The 17015-nt window shown below is 47.3% G+C and overlaps 1 protein-coding gene across 1 annotated transcript in view; it reads right to left on the reverse strand.

Annotated features, from left to right (window-relative positions):
- Positions 1 to 3449: 3449 nt before the first annotated feature.
- TWSG1 (twisted gastrulation BMP signaling modulator 1) overlaps positions 3450 to 17015 on the reverse strand; it is a 53311-nt gene continuing 39745 nt past the window's right edge. Inside the window, exon 5 of the mRNA XM_069731053.1 lies at positions 3450 to 4162. Within this exon, the coding sequence (XP_069587154.1) occupies positions 3981 to 4162 (182 nt within the window). The 3' untranslated portion in view covers positions 3450 to 3980. The remainder of the gene's footprint in view (positions 4163 to 17015) is intronic.

Raw genomic sequence — 17015 nt, forward strand, 5'->3', positions numbered from 1 at the left:
TTATTATCCCCTGCCTTTTCCAATAGCTCATCTAGGACCGGTCCGAATAAGTGAGCTCCTTCACAGGGAATGCTACATAATTTCGTCCTGGCTTGTAAGTCCCCTGGCCAGCATTTTATCCATAGCGCTCTCCGGGCTGCGTTGGATAACGCCGAGGACCTGGCGGCCAACCTGACAGTCTGCTGATGCGTTCGAAAGGAAAGCTGCCGCATCCTGGATTATAGGCATAGAGGATAATATTTCCGTCCTAGGGACTTTATCTTTGAGCTGATCTTCAAGGTGACCTAGCCATATCATCAAGGACCGAGCGGTACAGGTGGCTGCTATAGCTGGTCTCAAGGACCCCGCCGAAGTCTCCCAAGCCCCTTTAAGGAAGATATCAGCTTTCCTATCTAATGGGTCCTTCAGGTTCCCCAAGTCGTCAAAGGGGAGAGATGTTTTCTTGCATGCCTTAGCGACTGCCACATCCAGTTTCGGAACTTTATCCCATGAGGATGAAGCCTCCTCCTCAAAGGGATACCTTCTTTTAAAAGCTGGCGGAAGCGACCCCTTCGTCTCTGGTTTCTTCCATTCCTTTGAGATTAGCGATTTGATTTTGTCAATCACTGGAAAGGCTCTTCGGAACTTCCGCTCAATACCTTTGAACATAACATCTTGAATGGAACATTCCGACTGGGTATCTTCTATCCCCATTGTGCTGTTAACTGCCTTAACTAGATGGTTAACCCTATCCAGGGACAAACCCTGGACTCTAGATCCTCAGAGGAGGAAGTGGACGGGAGGGACCCTGAGCTCAGCTCACCCGAGTCCGAATTTACATCAGATAAAGGGGATGATTTTTTAACTTCCGTTCCCCGAGACCTGGATCTCACAGAACGTTTAAATTCCTGTCTAACCATCTCCCTTATTGTAGAGGTCAGATCAGGCGCCTCCTCCTCCAGCAGGCGTTGGATACATATCCTGCACAACTTTTTCAAATGCCCATCCGGAAGCGGCTCTGCGCATTCGGCACACTGCCTATGTTTGGCTTTTGACGAACTTTTCCTCCCCTAGTAAGGATAGAGGGAAAAACAAGGGGAATACAACCATCATTAAGTGAACTTTCACGAAGATCACTTACCCCGTCCAGTAATGAGTGGTACCGTAGATGGGGGGTCCTTCGTAGCCGGCAAATTCTTACGGCTTGAGGACTTTGGTATAGAAACCCGAGCCTCCTTAGCTCCACCAGTGCGGCTACTGCCACTAGACCGACGCTGGGAGCTTATTCGAGGCTTATCTGACTGCTGCTGCTGGCTGCCGTTAGTCCCTTCTGGCGACTCCATTATGGAACGGGCAAGGAACACCAGCCATCCAAGCTTGCAGCATTAAATAATGCCCCCAAGGTACCGCCCCCGGATGGGGGTCAGCAGGGAATCCCAGGTGCTAATCGATCGTTTAATGGGGACCGCCACTGCCCTGTGCTGCGCTGCCCTCCCCCGAAGCTCCGACTGTCCCCGCAGCTGGGCGCCGCCATTAGCCGGAAACGACGCTACTGCGCATGCCCAGCCGCGTCATCCGGCCGCGCCGCTCGCCGCGTCATCCGGACACGCCCCTTCCGGACGCGGCAGCGGCGCCAAGCCGACACGCGGACCAGGACGGCAGCGAACACCTCACCGGACCAACGTCACACCCCCGCAAGGCACAGACTGGCTCCCGGGAACCCAGCAGCCAAGCCCAGAATCCACAGGTACCCCCTCTATGGACACCACAGAAGCCAGCCTATATGACTGAGGCTGCTTCCTCCTGCTGCCACCTACACAAAACAGTCCCCCTGCCGTGTGGTGCTTCCTGCCTCCTGATCAGGCCGAGGTAGGGGACCCCCGCTACCTGCACCGGCCTGCCAGGAGTGGGGAGGTCTTCATACCTTTGACCTACTTCACAGGCCTGTCTGAACAGGTTCCGCTGTCAGGGACAGGAAACCAACTGACGTGGGAGAGAGGTACCGCCCTTTTAATGTCTGTAGGTTTCCTGTCCTTGAAGGGCGGATCCCCTCTCTCGTTGTGCTGTCATGGCGACTGAATAAATATATATATATTTTTTTGCCTAAAATAAATGAGTCATCTTTAAAAACTTTAGTCCTTTTAGAGATCATTTCATCTTCCAACTTGCTTAACGGTTTACAACAGTACCGTAATTTTGATCAGGAGTGCTCAAAATTTCACATGCCACTGTATACATATCTGATGATGTAGATAGCGGCGACAGCAACGGATGGACGGCGGAGGGTACGGTACAGCCAGAGGGCCACTTGTTTCAGCCCTTTGGCTGTCTCGGTTTGTGGGGCAGACTGAAAAAGCCAGAGGACCAGATGTGGCCTGCAGGCTGCAGTTTGCCCAGGTCTGCTCCAGAGTCATCTTCTGTAAGGCCTTCCATACCATTCGCGTCACACGGATACATTTACTTGGGCAGGAGCATGATGCAAATCTTCTTGATCCAGACACTTTCTGCCCAGAGAGCAATGTGCTGCTTCTGTTGTAACTGCTGCCAAAATCCTGCTGATGTAACTGTTTCTGCTGCTGCACATCAACTAATTGCTTAAAGGGAACCTGTCTGCAGGATTGTGCACAGTAGCCTACACACAGTGTCAGGTCAGCGCCATTATACTGATTAAAATGATACCCGAGTTGATGAAATCTGTCTTATGGTTGTTCTTTAATCTTTATTTTCAGTTTTGGGTTAATGAGATTCTTGTGCCCTAAGGCAGGGTTGGTGTATGAGGTGCTTGGATTATATAATCATAATGCAGACTGCTGACAGGTCACTACTCCCTCACTGACCTGCCCTCTAGTTTGTATAATTAAAATATGTACATAGTGAAGACAAAAAAACAAACAAAACTATTCTGCAGGCAGGTGCCAACTGCGGCACCTGCTCTGCAGCAATATCACATGTTTTGTGTGCCAATAATACTTTTTTTCAGGTTATTCAGCTAGAGGAAAAAAAAAAAAACCTAAGAAAAAAATTGAAAATGGCACCCGCCGCGCCTGCGCAGTAGCTGCCATTGGTGTCTGCTTTGGTGATTTGATAGCAGCTACTGCGCATACACCAGCAACGTCATCTTACTGGAGAAGAAAAAAAATTCCTCATCCAAGATGGTGCTGCCCACGCCTGCTCAGTAGCAGCTCGGAAATAGCTCTCTTTAGCTCCAAGACACATCCAATCTGGTCAGCTTCCCTGAGTTAACTGACTAAGGAGAACAGCTAGTCTAGGTATATGCAGGGCTAGCCAGGTGATCTAATCAGAACCTGTTGAGGTAGGATTTAACCCTAGACTACCTGGCTTTGCTACAATTGTTATAATTATATAATTAGCATTTCCAGTGTTTGTAGTACATTTTAAAGAGTCGCTAGTTACTAAAATAGACCTCTTTTCACACAATTAAAGGAACAAAAACACAAGATGCAAAAAAGTAAGTAAAATTGATTTATGAAACATTTCAAAGTATTGACCAAAAGTGCGACAAATTATAAAAAAAATCCCAAAATTAGAGGAATAACATCAAGAAAAATATACAAGTTACATAATATACTTTTTCAGTAAACAATGCCTTTGCCTTTAAACTATTTCAGGGAATGGCCATTTAAGTCATAATATCACAGCAAACCTTTTTTCTGTTACAGAAACTTTGCTCTCCCAAATGTAAAAACATTATAAATGGTACTGATATGGTAAATTATATAATAAAATTTAATTGTACATGGTTTATAAAAAATACAAATCTGAAATAGTACACAGCAATCTAAAACATTTACAAAAATCTAGAGTATAAAAACAAAAAATGTTGTTACCAAAAATTGAATGCTCCTTTCTATGTGACATTTTCTTCTTTACCATTTTCTTCAAATGGACAGTGTCATGTGCTGCTGTAGTTCAGCACAGATTATACAACATCTTAGTGGCAGTTCTATACAGTGGGCAGAAAAGAGCCTGGGGATAATGGCTCAGAACATACAGTTCATACATTTCACTGCCTTACTGCCATAGTCTATACATTCTGGACCAACACACTCACAACATGCGTTGTGAAACCACCGGTATTTTGATGCGCCCATAGACTCACAGGAAACTTTACACTGATGGATAGACATGCAGTCGTCGAAGTACACCACTGTGCACATATGCTCTGCAAAAGAAATAAAATATGTTATTAAGCTGAAAACTTTTGATTAAAATGTAAAAATAGCACAGAATGAAATAAAAATATAAGCAAGAGAGCGTTATCTTGAATTCACCATTTCTGGCTTTGTAGCCCTCATCTATGGAATGTTAGCCAAATGTGAAGCTCCTGGAACCATGTACAAATTTGCCATTTCTAAAACCCATGGATGTACTACACAGGACTGATTCAATAGCCATTCCAATGTCTTCCAACGTGAAGCCCTACAGTTAATGCAAAACTAAAAGCTATGTAGAGTTTTTTTCAGGCATAAAAATAAAGTTTAGTTTCAGGGAACATTCTTTTTTCTTTTTCTTTTTTTTCTGGGGGAGGGGATGTGGTCAAGTTAGCAGGATTTTTGGAAGAGTTTTTCTTTTCCTGAAAATTTTTCTAATGTTCTTTTAAAGAGGTTTGGAAGAGTGTTTTCTTCCCCCTGCAGTTCAAACAAATTCCAAAGCTTTTCTCGCTTCTACGAGGCATTTTTAAAACCCTCTCAAATTGCCAAATGAAAAATCTTGCAAGAATAGCAAATTTAGTTATTGATCGAGTTTTCAGGAAGATTTTGGAGAGGTTCTATTTCAAAATACTCTTCAAAAAAATGTGAAACATAGCCTAAATCACTCAAAATGAGCCAACAGCCATGAAAACCATATGAGAAAATCTAATGGAAGGTTGGATAGATTGGGGAAAATTTACCTATTAGCTTACCACTGTTTTGGGTAAATGTTGTTCGTGGCCATTCCCATTATTTAAACATCACACATTTACAATATACAGACATGTGATACTACCAATGATTTTTCTTTAACATTTTGCCCATATGAAAGCAGCATAGTCTTTGCAAACGGCATACATATGAAAAATAGGGCGTGTGGTAACTTGGCAGCAAAACACAAGAAACCAAAAATCCTCAGTAATTAAACATAATAGTGACTTTACCGCTGGAAAATATGACCATTGCCAAGGAGAGACACTTGGCAGCCCCTAAATACTGTGGGTGGCTAACACACTTCCAACATTCTGGGCTCGTGTGCAAGTTTATTTAGACAATAAGGAACCAATAGTGGATGTACAGACATATAATTATATAGTTTCTAGAACCAGGACATGTTTGTCTTTCCACTTTTGCCAACCATTTTTTAGGAAGTTCTCTTCCGACACTTTTAAGATGTTTATCCTTTAACTACATCACCTCTGGAGTCACAGATCCGATTTAGACTTTGGGTTATACAAGGACATCCTAAAAACACACATCTGTACTGCCAAGCTCAAGGTGGTCAGGTTTGGTAAGGAGAAATTAAATGGAACATACTGACCATTAGTCATACAGTAAACACCAGATTCTCAAAGAAAACACAGCTTTATAGTTTATAATCCTCGGGAAAGTCTTAACAATCCTTCCAGCACAACAGAGATGTTGTTGAAGACTATTGGCTCTTCTTTGTGTCTCACCTTAAACTCATAATGGACCTGCATTATCCTACTATATCATAATCAGAAAACAACAAAAAAACAACAACAAAAAAAAAAGCAGCATCCATCTCTCCCAACCCCCATCTCATATACATGAATGCTCAGTTAAGCCCTGTGTACATACATTTGCAGTGAGGACAGGCAAGTCAGCTGCTGCTTTCAACATGACAATCCTTTTTCCTAACATCATATGTTGGTGGAGAGTGGGGAAACACCCATGCATATTAAATTAGAGATGCATCAGCTTTTCAGGCCAAGGACCATATTCTATTATATGGCTACTTCAAGAGGCCTAATGAACCAATACAATTTTTCACCTCAATATATGTTGTGTAAAAGAGGAAAAATCCCAACATAAGTATTGCTAAGACTATCTGGTGCCTCAAAGTGCCTACAGGTCTATAACAATGGTTTGTATAAAGTATTTTAGGAGGGTCGGGTGTGGGAGTTGACTTTTACTGGGAAAATTTAGAATGGCACCCTCAAGAGAATCTTACTATTAATGGGGGCAAATATCTGGCATTATTAATTCGTTAGTGTGCATGCCACTGACATGATTGAAGTGGGAACTTTTCCAGTACTATTTAAGGGCAGTCTCACACGTCCAGATAATTCCGGTACCGGAAAAAAAAAAAAGCATTAGTGGTCCCGATTACCACTAATGCTCATGTGCTCCAACTATAATGACGATCCTTCCCACGGTAATCTAGGATTGAGCAATTACGGCAATTTGGTCCCTAGACGGCTAAGGTTTGTTAATGCTTACGATGTATAGAATTCAATTTGTCTTTTAGACTTTGTTCAATTGTCTGCTGCCGACTGACTTCAGCCCAATTCCTGCCAGTTCAAATTTTTTTGACCAAAATAACAGTTTTATGTTCTGGCACCACTGAGCTAATGGGAAACCCTCCATAAAAAGCAGAAACCTAGGGAGTCCCACGATAAATTTGATGCTACCTTGTAGGGAATAAGGGAACATGTAAATCACTTAGACTCTACTCCTTGCTTTAGCTTTAAAGGGGTTGTTCTCTACTGGAAAAACCCTCATCAGCAGGTTCTGGAAATTCAATAAAAACATATTGATGCTTCTGGACCAGTACCATTTTTCTAAAAATCAGTGCAGTGTCTCCAGCAGGTCTGCTGAGATCAACATCTGACAGGGACATCATGTAGACTCATCCCTGAAGCCAATCAGCCGCTGATTGTCTGCAACATTCAACTTTTGCTCTAGCAGAAGAAACAAAATGTGAACACTTCCACTGATAAGCAACTGCTGACTGGCCATAGAGTCCACATGATACCTTTACCGGATGTTGAACCCAGCCGGGAATGCAGCACAGAGAATGGAGGAGCAGCACAAGTCACTTCCCTGAGCTCATTATTAGGAGGTTATCCAACAGTGGATAACTCTTTAAGGCATGACCACTACTGACTTAAATGGGCACTTAGAATACCACCTGCAGTCCATGGCACCCATTTTTGCAGAATTTGGTTCCAATTCAGGATAAAATTGACAATCAAATTTCTTTATAAATTAAATGGATATTATAGAGATTGTTTGAAAAACATGTTATGTGCTGGGGAAGACTAGGCACAATTTTTTCTATCTTTGTTGCAGCTAGGGTTTTAATAGAACAAGCTTTATAAAATCTTGTCAAAAACGATGTACAATGCATATGACATTGTGGAACCAGATGTCAAGTCAAATATTAAATCAATAAGATTTAGGCAAAAACATTAAAAAAAAAAAAAAGTATCCAGAGATGCAATCCTTCGCCCAAAGCTAGTTTATTGGTTGGCATCCTTTCTCCATCAGTATTACATGTCATTGGTTTATCTGGTCATTTCTACTGTTTTTGTCTTTTCGTTGTTTTAGAATCCACCAAGTTATACCTCCTTCTTTAGACACTTTTCAAAACCGTTCAGTAAGATGCTAAAAATTGTCTGGCACACTAAATCTCCACCTTAGTATTTAGCCACCATACTTTGTTTATGCTTCAACCTTTTGGAGACGATTCAGCCATTTATCGCACATATGATTTGCGGACATTGGACAGGAGCACAGTGTAAACACATACTCCTGTTCTTCCTGTCCTCAGGATTTTATTTGTTCATTTAAGAGGGATGAAAAGGCAAACATTTCCAATAAATTAGTTTAATATGACACATCTGCTTTTCCACTTCCCTTATTATAAGAACTTGGGCTCTGTGCATCTTGCTGTGAAGTAATGTAACACAGAAACATGGCTTAAGTTAAAAAAAAAAAAAAAAAGGAATATCCTGGAGCGAAACACAGTGGGACTTCGATCTAATGACCTAATTGAAGTTATATTAAACTTAAAATAAAAAAAAATCACGTAGGAGCAAAACTCTTCATGGAGTTTCCATAATTTGTGCCTATTTTAACATTATTAAATATACGCATTAGTGCAGGACTAAACTTGCATCATTGTGATAGTTACCAAGCCAAATAGATCTGTGGTTAATAGGTCTTGTAAATGTCACTATTAAGGGTGGAAACATCAGCAAAATTTACCAAGGCATCTGCACAAACGAGTCGCCCACCAGGGCTGTGGGGTACCCGGTACCGGGTCCGGTGTTCACAGGGGACGTCACGGTGGTGGCGACCCGGTCCGTGGCCCTGGACATGAATGTAAAAGGGAAATTGAATATAGTTTATGTTTGTGACGCCACCTGTGGTATTCGGTCAGTGGGGACTGACGCTGCTTTAAGGGTCCTCTGGGGTGAGGTTATGGCAGCTGGATGGTATAACTTCCCACAGGTGAAGTATATCCCCAGGGCTCCTGGTGTGTAGATGGAAGATGAATGGTGCAGTAAAGAACGAGGACACAGGTTTGCAGTCTCTTTACCTGGTTTACTGTAGGCCTCAGGCAACTGCAGTCCAGGGTACCAGATCACAGGATAGGCAGAGTCTGGCCGGCTTGGAGGCAAGTTGGGAGTCCCCTTACCCAGGTGGAGTTAAAAGCCTTCCTCTAGCGCGGTGGTGTTGATAAGGTCCTCACAGTTCTTCTGTCCCCCATATAGGATAGGACACAAACCTGTATGACAGGTGACTCAAGACTTTTTACAGGATCTCTATCATGACCCGGGCTCTATGCCTCATTGTGCCTCCTGGGTATTGAGGCGGACAGGTAACTTGCAGTTCAGCTGTCCTGTCGGTCTTTGCTGTAAGCCTTAGAGTCCCTTACAACCTCGGTGTTCCGCCTACCGGTTATCTGAGCCTCAGAGGGAGGCAGCCCATTTGCAGCTGGTCTCCCCTGATATCACTCTCCTGTGCTTCGCTCTCCTACAAGCTCACTGCAATCTGTTCTGCTTTCGGGATTATCTCTGTCCAGAAGCTACAGCACTTTCTCGTGGCTGCACGACTCCTCATACGTTCTTCCTGCCTCAGACTGCTCCTGTCTGCTCTCCGGCACTCGCTGACTCACTTTCCCTTCAAACCAAAATATATATAGGGGAGTCACCTAGATTTAGGATCAAAAGCTTCCCCTTGTGGCCTGGAGTGTGAACATGTTGCATGTTTGTGTTTACCTGGTGAAAGTTATCCTTCCTTGCCTCCAAGCGTATCATCACTCTCCCTGTGAGGAAAGCAATGTCACTGTGACGACCAGGTCCCAGGGGCACCACACAAGTATTTTTGCAAACCAAAAGGTATGTGCACACTTTACATTTCTGCAGATTTTTCTGCTGCAAAACCAAGAGTGTGGACCTGTGGCGCAGGTCCTTAGAGTGGCAACCTCCGTGATGTGTAGGTTAATAAATAGGTAAAATTAGGGAAAGCCCATCTACCCCTAACCTGACCCCCTTCCCTCTGCCCAGCTATGGAGGTCGGTAGTGCTGCTTGACAAAAGGTAAGTGTCACGATTCCCCTGACCGCTGTCACCAATTGGTCAGGATTCCCACCGTGACCGTCACCCCTACGTCACGGATTGAGGTGACTTTAGGCCAACAGACGGCTATCACATGTGCAGGGGGGCTTATCTTAGTTATCCCTCCACTCCACGATGTGATGAAAAATCACACACAAGGCTATTGACCTCTTAGTTTACAGCAGGGGCTTATTCTAGGTATCCCACTGCTTTTCTATATACCACGAACTGCAGGGATTTATGTATATCCCATTTACAGTACCACTTAACACTTGCAGCTCTCTGGCGCCCCCTTACCCTCAGGTCAGATTAGGTACTGCACCCTGGGTAAGTAGTCGCCAGAAAGGCTGCCTGCTATGTACTGGCTATTGGGCACGCTGCAGCGACGCGATAACTACTCCCACTCAGGCAGGAACAATAATTAGCAACGCCGCAGTCGCTTCAGCATAACCCCAAATGTCAGCACACTCTCGCTGCCACCAGCTTCGATTAACCGGGTCCGAAGCTAACCCAACACAACAGTAGCGCATTTTCCCTTCAAGAGACTTAGGGTACGGTTTAGAACAGGAGAAAGAACTGGTATTAAATAATATACCCCATCAAAAGTTTCAGGCAGTGTTTTATCAAAATATTTTACAAAGATGTTACAAATTAGACAATTGCAAATATGTACAAGGGTAATTATACCATAAAGGGAATAAATGAGAAAAAGCAACACTCACATGTTCAAAGCATGACAGGCAACCAGGCTAGGGCAGTTTTCCATACGTCCCAACTCATTGGACGTGCTGCTGGCTTCAGGAGAAGACAAGAAGTCAGGAAGCAATCTGAGCTGGGGAAGCCTGCCACAAACTTAATACCTTAAGGCTGTGACATCACAGAAAGGCTGGCTTATCCAGACCCTCCTCTCTCTACATTCTGAGTAAACTTTAAACTATTTTCTCTAATTTCTATAACTTCACTACAAAACACGTCATAGTTCTAACAAACCCATCAATCATCTCGGATTAACGTGAGCATTCTAATGAGATCAAATATGTCCTATCTGGGATACATATTTACAGAGAAAACCCTACTTCTTTACCAGACGGAATTAGAAGCCCGAGTTTCAAGGGATGGGTAAATACACCGAGTGGGAATACGAATATATATTTTCGTGTTCTTACCGTAAACATGGTGCATAATATCGTATAAAAACCAAACAAAGAATCTTTCATGAATTTTGGAGCCACTTTTCCAGTTCCAACTAGTGCAGGTGGGAGGGGCGAGGGACTTTCCTCCGAGCCTGGAATTTATGACCCCAGGGCAATAAAACCCCCTTCTAGCATACAGTCCGTAGCCCAGAGAGAAACAAAGAGAGTCAGCTAGTGAAGGGGGGGTTTAGCCCACCTCATGAGCTGAAGAGCAACTAAACTTATATGATATTTCATACCATATCGTGACACCTCCCCCTTTTGGTGTGCGCTAGGGAGGCAGTACCCCACGGTATGCCTTCATGGGCACCTTAGTAGGTTCACCCTGGCGGGAGAGTCCATCTGCATTCCCATGCTCTTTGCCCGTTTTGTGTTCAATGGTGAAGTCAAACTGCTGAAGGGCAAGGCTCCAGCGTAGCAACCTGCCGTTGGTTCCACACATGGTGTTTAGCCAGCGCAGAGGGTTGTGGTCGGTCACCACAGTGAAGGGGCGACCATACAAGTAGTGCTGCAAGCGCTGCAGGGCCCAGACTATGGCCAGGCACTCCTTCTCGATTGTGGAGTAGGCCACTTCCCTCGGCAAAAGTTTCCGGCTCAGGTATAACACGGGGTGCTCTTGGTCCTCCGAGTCAACCTGGCTGAGCACAGCACCAAGGCCAAACTCGCTGGCGTCGGTCTGCACCAAGTACGGTCGACTGCTTTCAACACAGGGGCGTTGCACAGTGTGGTTTTCAACGCCTGGAAGGCCCCCTCACAGCCATCTGTCCAGTTGATGATGTGGGGTAGCTTCTTCCTGGTGAGGTCCGTCAAAGGTTTTGCCAGGCTACTATAGTGCTGTACGAAGCGCCTATAGTACCCTGCAGTGCCCAAGAAGGACATCACCTGTTTCTTGGTCACGGGAGTGGGCCAGTTCACGATCACTCCCACTTTGTCAGGCTCTGGCTTCAGGGTGTTCCCGCCTACCCAGTGCCCCAGGTAGTGAACCTCCCTCATGCCCATCTGACACTTTCCCGGCTTGATAGTCAGCCCTGCTTGGTGAATTCGCCTGAGCACCTCCTCGAGATGCTGCAGGTGTTCCTCCCAGGAGGAACTGAAGATGGCAATGTCATCCAAGTACGCCACGGCGTACTTCTCCAGTCCCTGAGGCAGGAGGTTGACCATCCGCTGGAAAGTGGCAGGGGCATTCTTCATGCCGAAGGGCATGACCGTGGACTCATACAGTCCAAAAAGGGTGTGATAAAGGCGGACTTCTCCTGCGCCTCGGGGCTCAGGGGAATCTGCCAGTATCCTCGACTCAGATCCATTATTGTTAGGTAATCGGCGCCAGCTAACTTCTCAAGCAGCTCCTCGATGCGCGGCATTGGGTGCGCATCCGAGGCTGTGATGGCGTTGAGCCCCCTGTAGTCCACGCAGAACCGGGTGGTCCGGTCCTTCTTTGGCACGAGAACTACAGGTGATGCCCACGCGTTCTTTGACTGTCGAATCACCCCCAGCTGTAACATCTCATCGATCTCTTGGCGCATAGTCTGCTGCACCTGGTCAGAGATTCGATAGGGTGTTCGCCGTAGTGGGGCGTGATTCCCGGTGTCCACCTCGTGGACTGCTAACTGAGTCCTCCCAGGTCGGTTGGAGAACACGACCCGGAAGGGTTCCAGTGTGGTTTGCAACTGCAATTGCTGGGATTCAGTTAACGAGGCGCTTACCTCCACGTCCTCGATGGACCCATTGGCCTTGGCTTGGGCCAGCATGTCCAGGAGGGTGTCTTCCTCACCGTTTTCGGGCAAGCTGCAGACCGGTAAGACGAAAGGTTCACGTTCGTGATGAGCCTTCATCATGTTGACGTGAAAGGCCTTTCGCCTACCCCGAGCGTGGTCAAGCGTGACCACGTACGTGACCGGGTTGAGCTGTTGGTGGACGACGTACGGGCCCTCCCAGGCTGCCTGAAGCTTATCCGTTGGTACGGGGACCAGCACCCACACCTTTTGACCCACGTGGTAGGTCCGCTCCCGGGCGTTCTGGTCGTACCAGTGCTTCTGATCAGCCTGAGCCTGCGTCATGTTGTCATGCACCAACTGCGTCAAGGTCTGCATCTTGTCACGGAAGCGCATGACATACTCCACTATGGACACTTCAGAAGGGTTCGGCTCCTCTTCCCAGGATTTTCTTACCAACCCAAGGGGTCCCCGGACTCGCCTGCCGTACAGGAGCTTGAAGGGGGAGAACCCCGTCGAGGCCTGCGGAACCTCTCGGTAAGCGAACAGCAGGTGTGGGAGGTACCGCTCCCAGTCGCGCCCTTGAGTCTCAACCAGCATGCGTAGCATCTGTTTGAGGGTACCATTGAAGCGTTCACACAAGCCATTGGTCTGTGGGTGATATGCACTTGATACCAGGTGCTTCACCTGCATTCTCTTACAGAGAGCCTCTATTAGGCGAGACATAAATTGGGTCCCTTGATCAGTAAGCATTTCCCTGGGAAACCCTACACGTGAAAAGATAGCCAACAGGGCATCCGCCACCTTATCTGCCCTAGTTGACGACAGAGCTACTGCCTCTGGGTACCGGGTAGCATAGTCTACCACAGTAAGGATGTATTGCTTTCCAGAGCTGCTGGGGACGGCCAGTTGGCACACAATGTCCACCGCGATCCTCTGGAAAGGCTCCTCTATCACTGGCAAAGGGATCAGGGGAGCCTTAATAGCAGGCCCCGATTTCCCCACCCTTTGACAGGTGACACAGGAGCGGCAGTAGTTTGACACATCTGTCCCCATCTTAGGCCAATAGAAGTGTTGAGACAGCCGGGCCTTAGTTTTGCTGATCCCCAAGTGTCCAGCTAGCGGGATCTCATGGGCAATCCGCAACAACTCACCCCGGAATGGCTGTGGGACGACCAGCTGTCTTTCCCTTAACCACTCCTTTTGTGATTCTCCGGGTACTGTCTCCCGGTACAACCTTCCTCGTTCCCAGAACACCTTCTCCTTATCAGTCTCGGAGAAGAGCGTCCCGGCAAGTTGTCTCAAACTCTCTAGGCTCGCATCTGTGTGCAGAGCGGCCTGAAACTCCTGGCTAGGGGAAGCCAGAAGCGACGTCAGGGTCCCTTCCCTACGGGAACCCTCTTGGACCTGCTCTGGGTCCACCTCTGGTTCAGTCACAGTAATGACTGAGGAGGGTCCGGAAGGCTGACAGTTATCTGCGTTCCGGGCACTCTGACTGCGGGTGACAGCACCTACGTAGGCTGTCTCCCCGGGGGTTTCTACAGACCCATCAGCCGGCACTGCTAAGGGCTCTACCTCCCCATCCACCCCCAACACTCCAGGGGCAGTGCTACTTATGGGCCAGTTACCTTCCTCGGTGGCACTGGTCACTTTCATGGCATCACCTTCCTCACGGTTCCCATGCATCTCCCCATTTCCTGTAGCACCAACACTTGCCCCTGTTAGGGGTTCCTAAGCCGTCTCACTCCGCAGAGCGACGTCGCTGGGCACGCCTGTACCTATGGACACATTAACCTTCACAGAAAAATCATTATCAGGTTCAGCTGGCACAGGTACAACATTTTCACCATCAATCCTAGGAAAAAAAATGGTTCATAGATGCATCATTACAAGATAAAGCATGGTCAGGTAACACATGCGATCTCCCATCATCATCATCATCATCAGGGTTAACGTTACCCTTATTAGTAGATTGGGGAGGGGTATCAGTGACGTAGTGGGCAACCAACCTCCCCAAATCAGTCCCCAACAAAACATCAGTGGGCAAATTATCAGACAGCCCCACTTCCTTCACCCCGCTCCCGGCACCCCAATCAATAAAAACCCGGGCCATCGGTAAGGGACAGCTGATGCCCCCAATCCCAGTGAGTTAGGGTTTTCCCCGGAATGATTTCTTCAGGGGCCGCCAGTTCGGGTCGGATGAGGGTTCGTTCAGTCCCGGTGTCCTTGAGGCCTGTAGCAACATGGCCTCCCACAGTGACATGCTGTACGTTGTCACACACCCTCCCAACCACACCACCCACCAAAAGAACTGCTGCATTAGGCCCTAGGGCCTTGGCTGGGGTGTTCTTCTGCTTGGCTGGGCAGTAGGTACTGATATGACCAGTCTGATTGCAGTGGTAACACTTGCGAGGTTCGGTGGTAGGTCTGGTGCTGTTCGCTACGGGGACAGGACCTCTGGTGTGCTGGCTGGCAGGGGTACTGGCGTTGGTTGCAGGCTTACCCCCTCTCCAGCTGGTGGTGACTGGCTTCCGCGCTTCCGATCTACGGTTGGCCTCATAGGCATCGGCAATCTGCGCTGCTTTCGTCACGTCTTTGGGTTCTCTGTCCATCACGAACTGTCGCACCTCAGCTGGGCAAAGATGAAAGAACTGGTCTTTGATCATCAGGTCTCGCAGCTGTGCAAAGGTGGTCACTGACAGTCCTTGGGTCCACTGGTCAAAGTGGGTCCCCAGTCCATGCACCACATCACTGTAACTGTCGTGTGGGCCACATTGGAGGGTCCGGAACTTTCTACGGTACACCTCGGGTGTAAGCTGGTACTTGGCTATCAGAGCCTGCTTGATGGCCTCATAGTCTCCATCTTGTTCTTGAGGGAGGGCAGCAAACGCCTCCAGAGCTTTACCTCTCAGCCCTGGTGTCAGGTATCGTGCCCATTCATCTGTAGGCAGCCGGTACTGTCTGCAGGCTTTCTCAAAGGCCCGCAGAAAAGTGTCCAAGTCCCCGTCCTTCTCCATAACAGGAAAGTGATCGGGCCGGGGCTTAGGTATCTGAGCGCTGCTGGGCTCACGTCTCTGGGCGGTGGAGGGCATCCCCCCCTGCCGGAGCATCTCCAGTTCATGTTCTCGCTGGGCTTGGCGCGTGGCTCTCTCAGCCTCCCGCTCGGCTTGCTGGTATTGCTGGATCAGCTGCAGACGTCTCTCTAGGTCATCTGCGGAGCCTTAATGCAGAGTCAGCTGCAGGAGGAGGTCTGCACCCCCCTGGTTGCCAGTAGGGCCCGTATTCAGTGGTTGGACTTCTGCTGCAGCACCATGTTCACTTGTGCTGGCTTCTGCGGCCTCTGGGCTCTGTGACCTGGCTTGGTCTGCTTCAAATTGCACCAGTTCAGCGGCCATTTGAGTCTTGGTCTTACCCTGGGGGTTCAGGCCATGGCACGTGCATATCCCAGCAAGAAAGTCCTTCTTCTGGTGGTTGTACCAGGCTTCCCCTTTCACAGCCATGGTTGCCAAATAAAAGATAGGATAGAAAAACGAAGAGGAAGGGAGGAGATAATTACCCGTACACAATTGTCCCAAGACTAATAAAACACGGAGTTCGTTCTCCAAACTTATTTGTGCAGAGTCCTCGCAAGAACTTTCTGCAAGTTTTTAGTGAGAGGAATGATTACTCAAACCAAATCACTAATGTTCTAAGATATCCCACCGCCTTGCCACCAAATGTCACGATTCCCCTGACCGCTGTCACCAATTGGTCAGGATTCCCACCGTGACCGTCACCCCTACGTCACGGATTGAGGTGACTTTAGGCCAACAGACGGCTATCACATGTGCAGGGGGGCTTATCTTAGTTATCCCTCCACTCCACGATGTGATGAAAAACCACACACAAGGCTATTGACCTCTTAGTTTACAGCAGGGGCTTATTCTAGGTATCGCACTGCTTTTCTATATACCACGAACTGCAGGGATTTATGTATATCCCACTTACAGTACCACTTAACACTTGCAGCTCTCTGGCGCCCCCTTACCCTCAGGTCAGATTAGGTACTGCACCCTGGGTAAGTAGTCGCCAGAAAGGCTGCCTGCTATGTACTGGCTATTGGGCACGCTGCAGCGACGCGATAACTACTCCCACTCAGGCAGGAACAATAATTAGCAACGCCGCAGTCGCTTCAGCATAACCCCAAATGTCAGCACACTCTCGCTGCCACCAGCTTCGATTAACCGGGTCCGAAGCTAACCCAACACAACAGTAGCGTATTTTCCCTTCAAGAGACTTAGGGTACGGTTTAGAACAGGAGAAAGAACTGGTATTAAATAATATACCCCATCAAAAGTGTCAGGCAGTGTTTTATCAAAATATTTTACAAAGATGTTACAAATTAGACAATTGCAAATATGTACAAGGGTAATTATACCATAAAGGGAATAAATGAGAAAAAGCAACACTCACATGTTCAAAGCATGACAGGCAACCAGGCTAGGGCAGTTTTCCATACGTCCCAACTCATTGGACGTGCTGCTGGCTTCAGGAGAAGACAAGAAGTCAGGAA

Source organism: Ranitomeya imitator, chromosome 6 (genome assembly GCF_032444005.1).
Source record: "Ranitomeya imitator isolate aRanImi1 chromosome 6, aRanImi1.pri, whole genome shotgun sequence".
NCBI classification, from domain to species: Eukaryota; Metazoa; Chordata; class Amphibia; order Anura; family Dendrobatidae; genus Ranitomeya; species Ranitomeya imitator.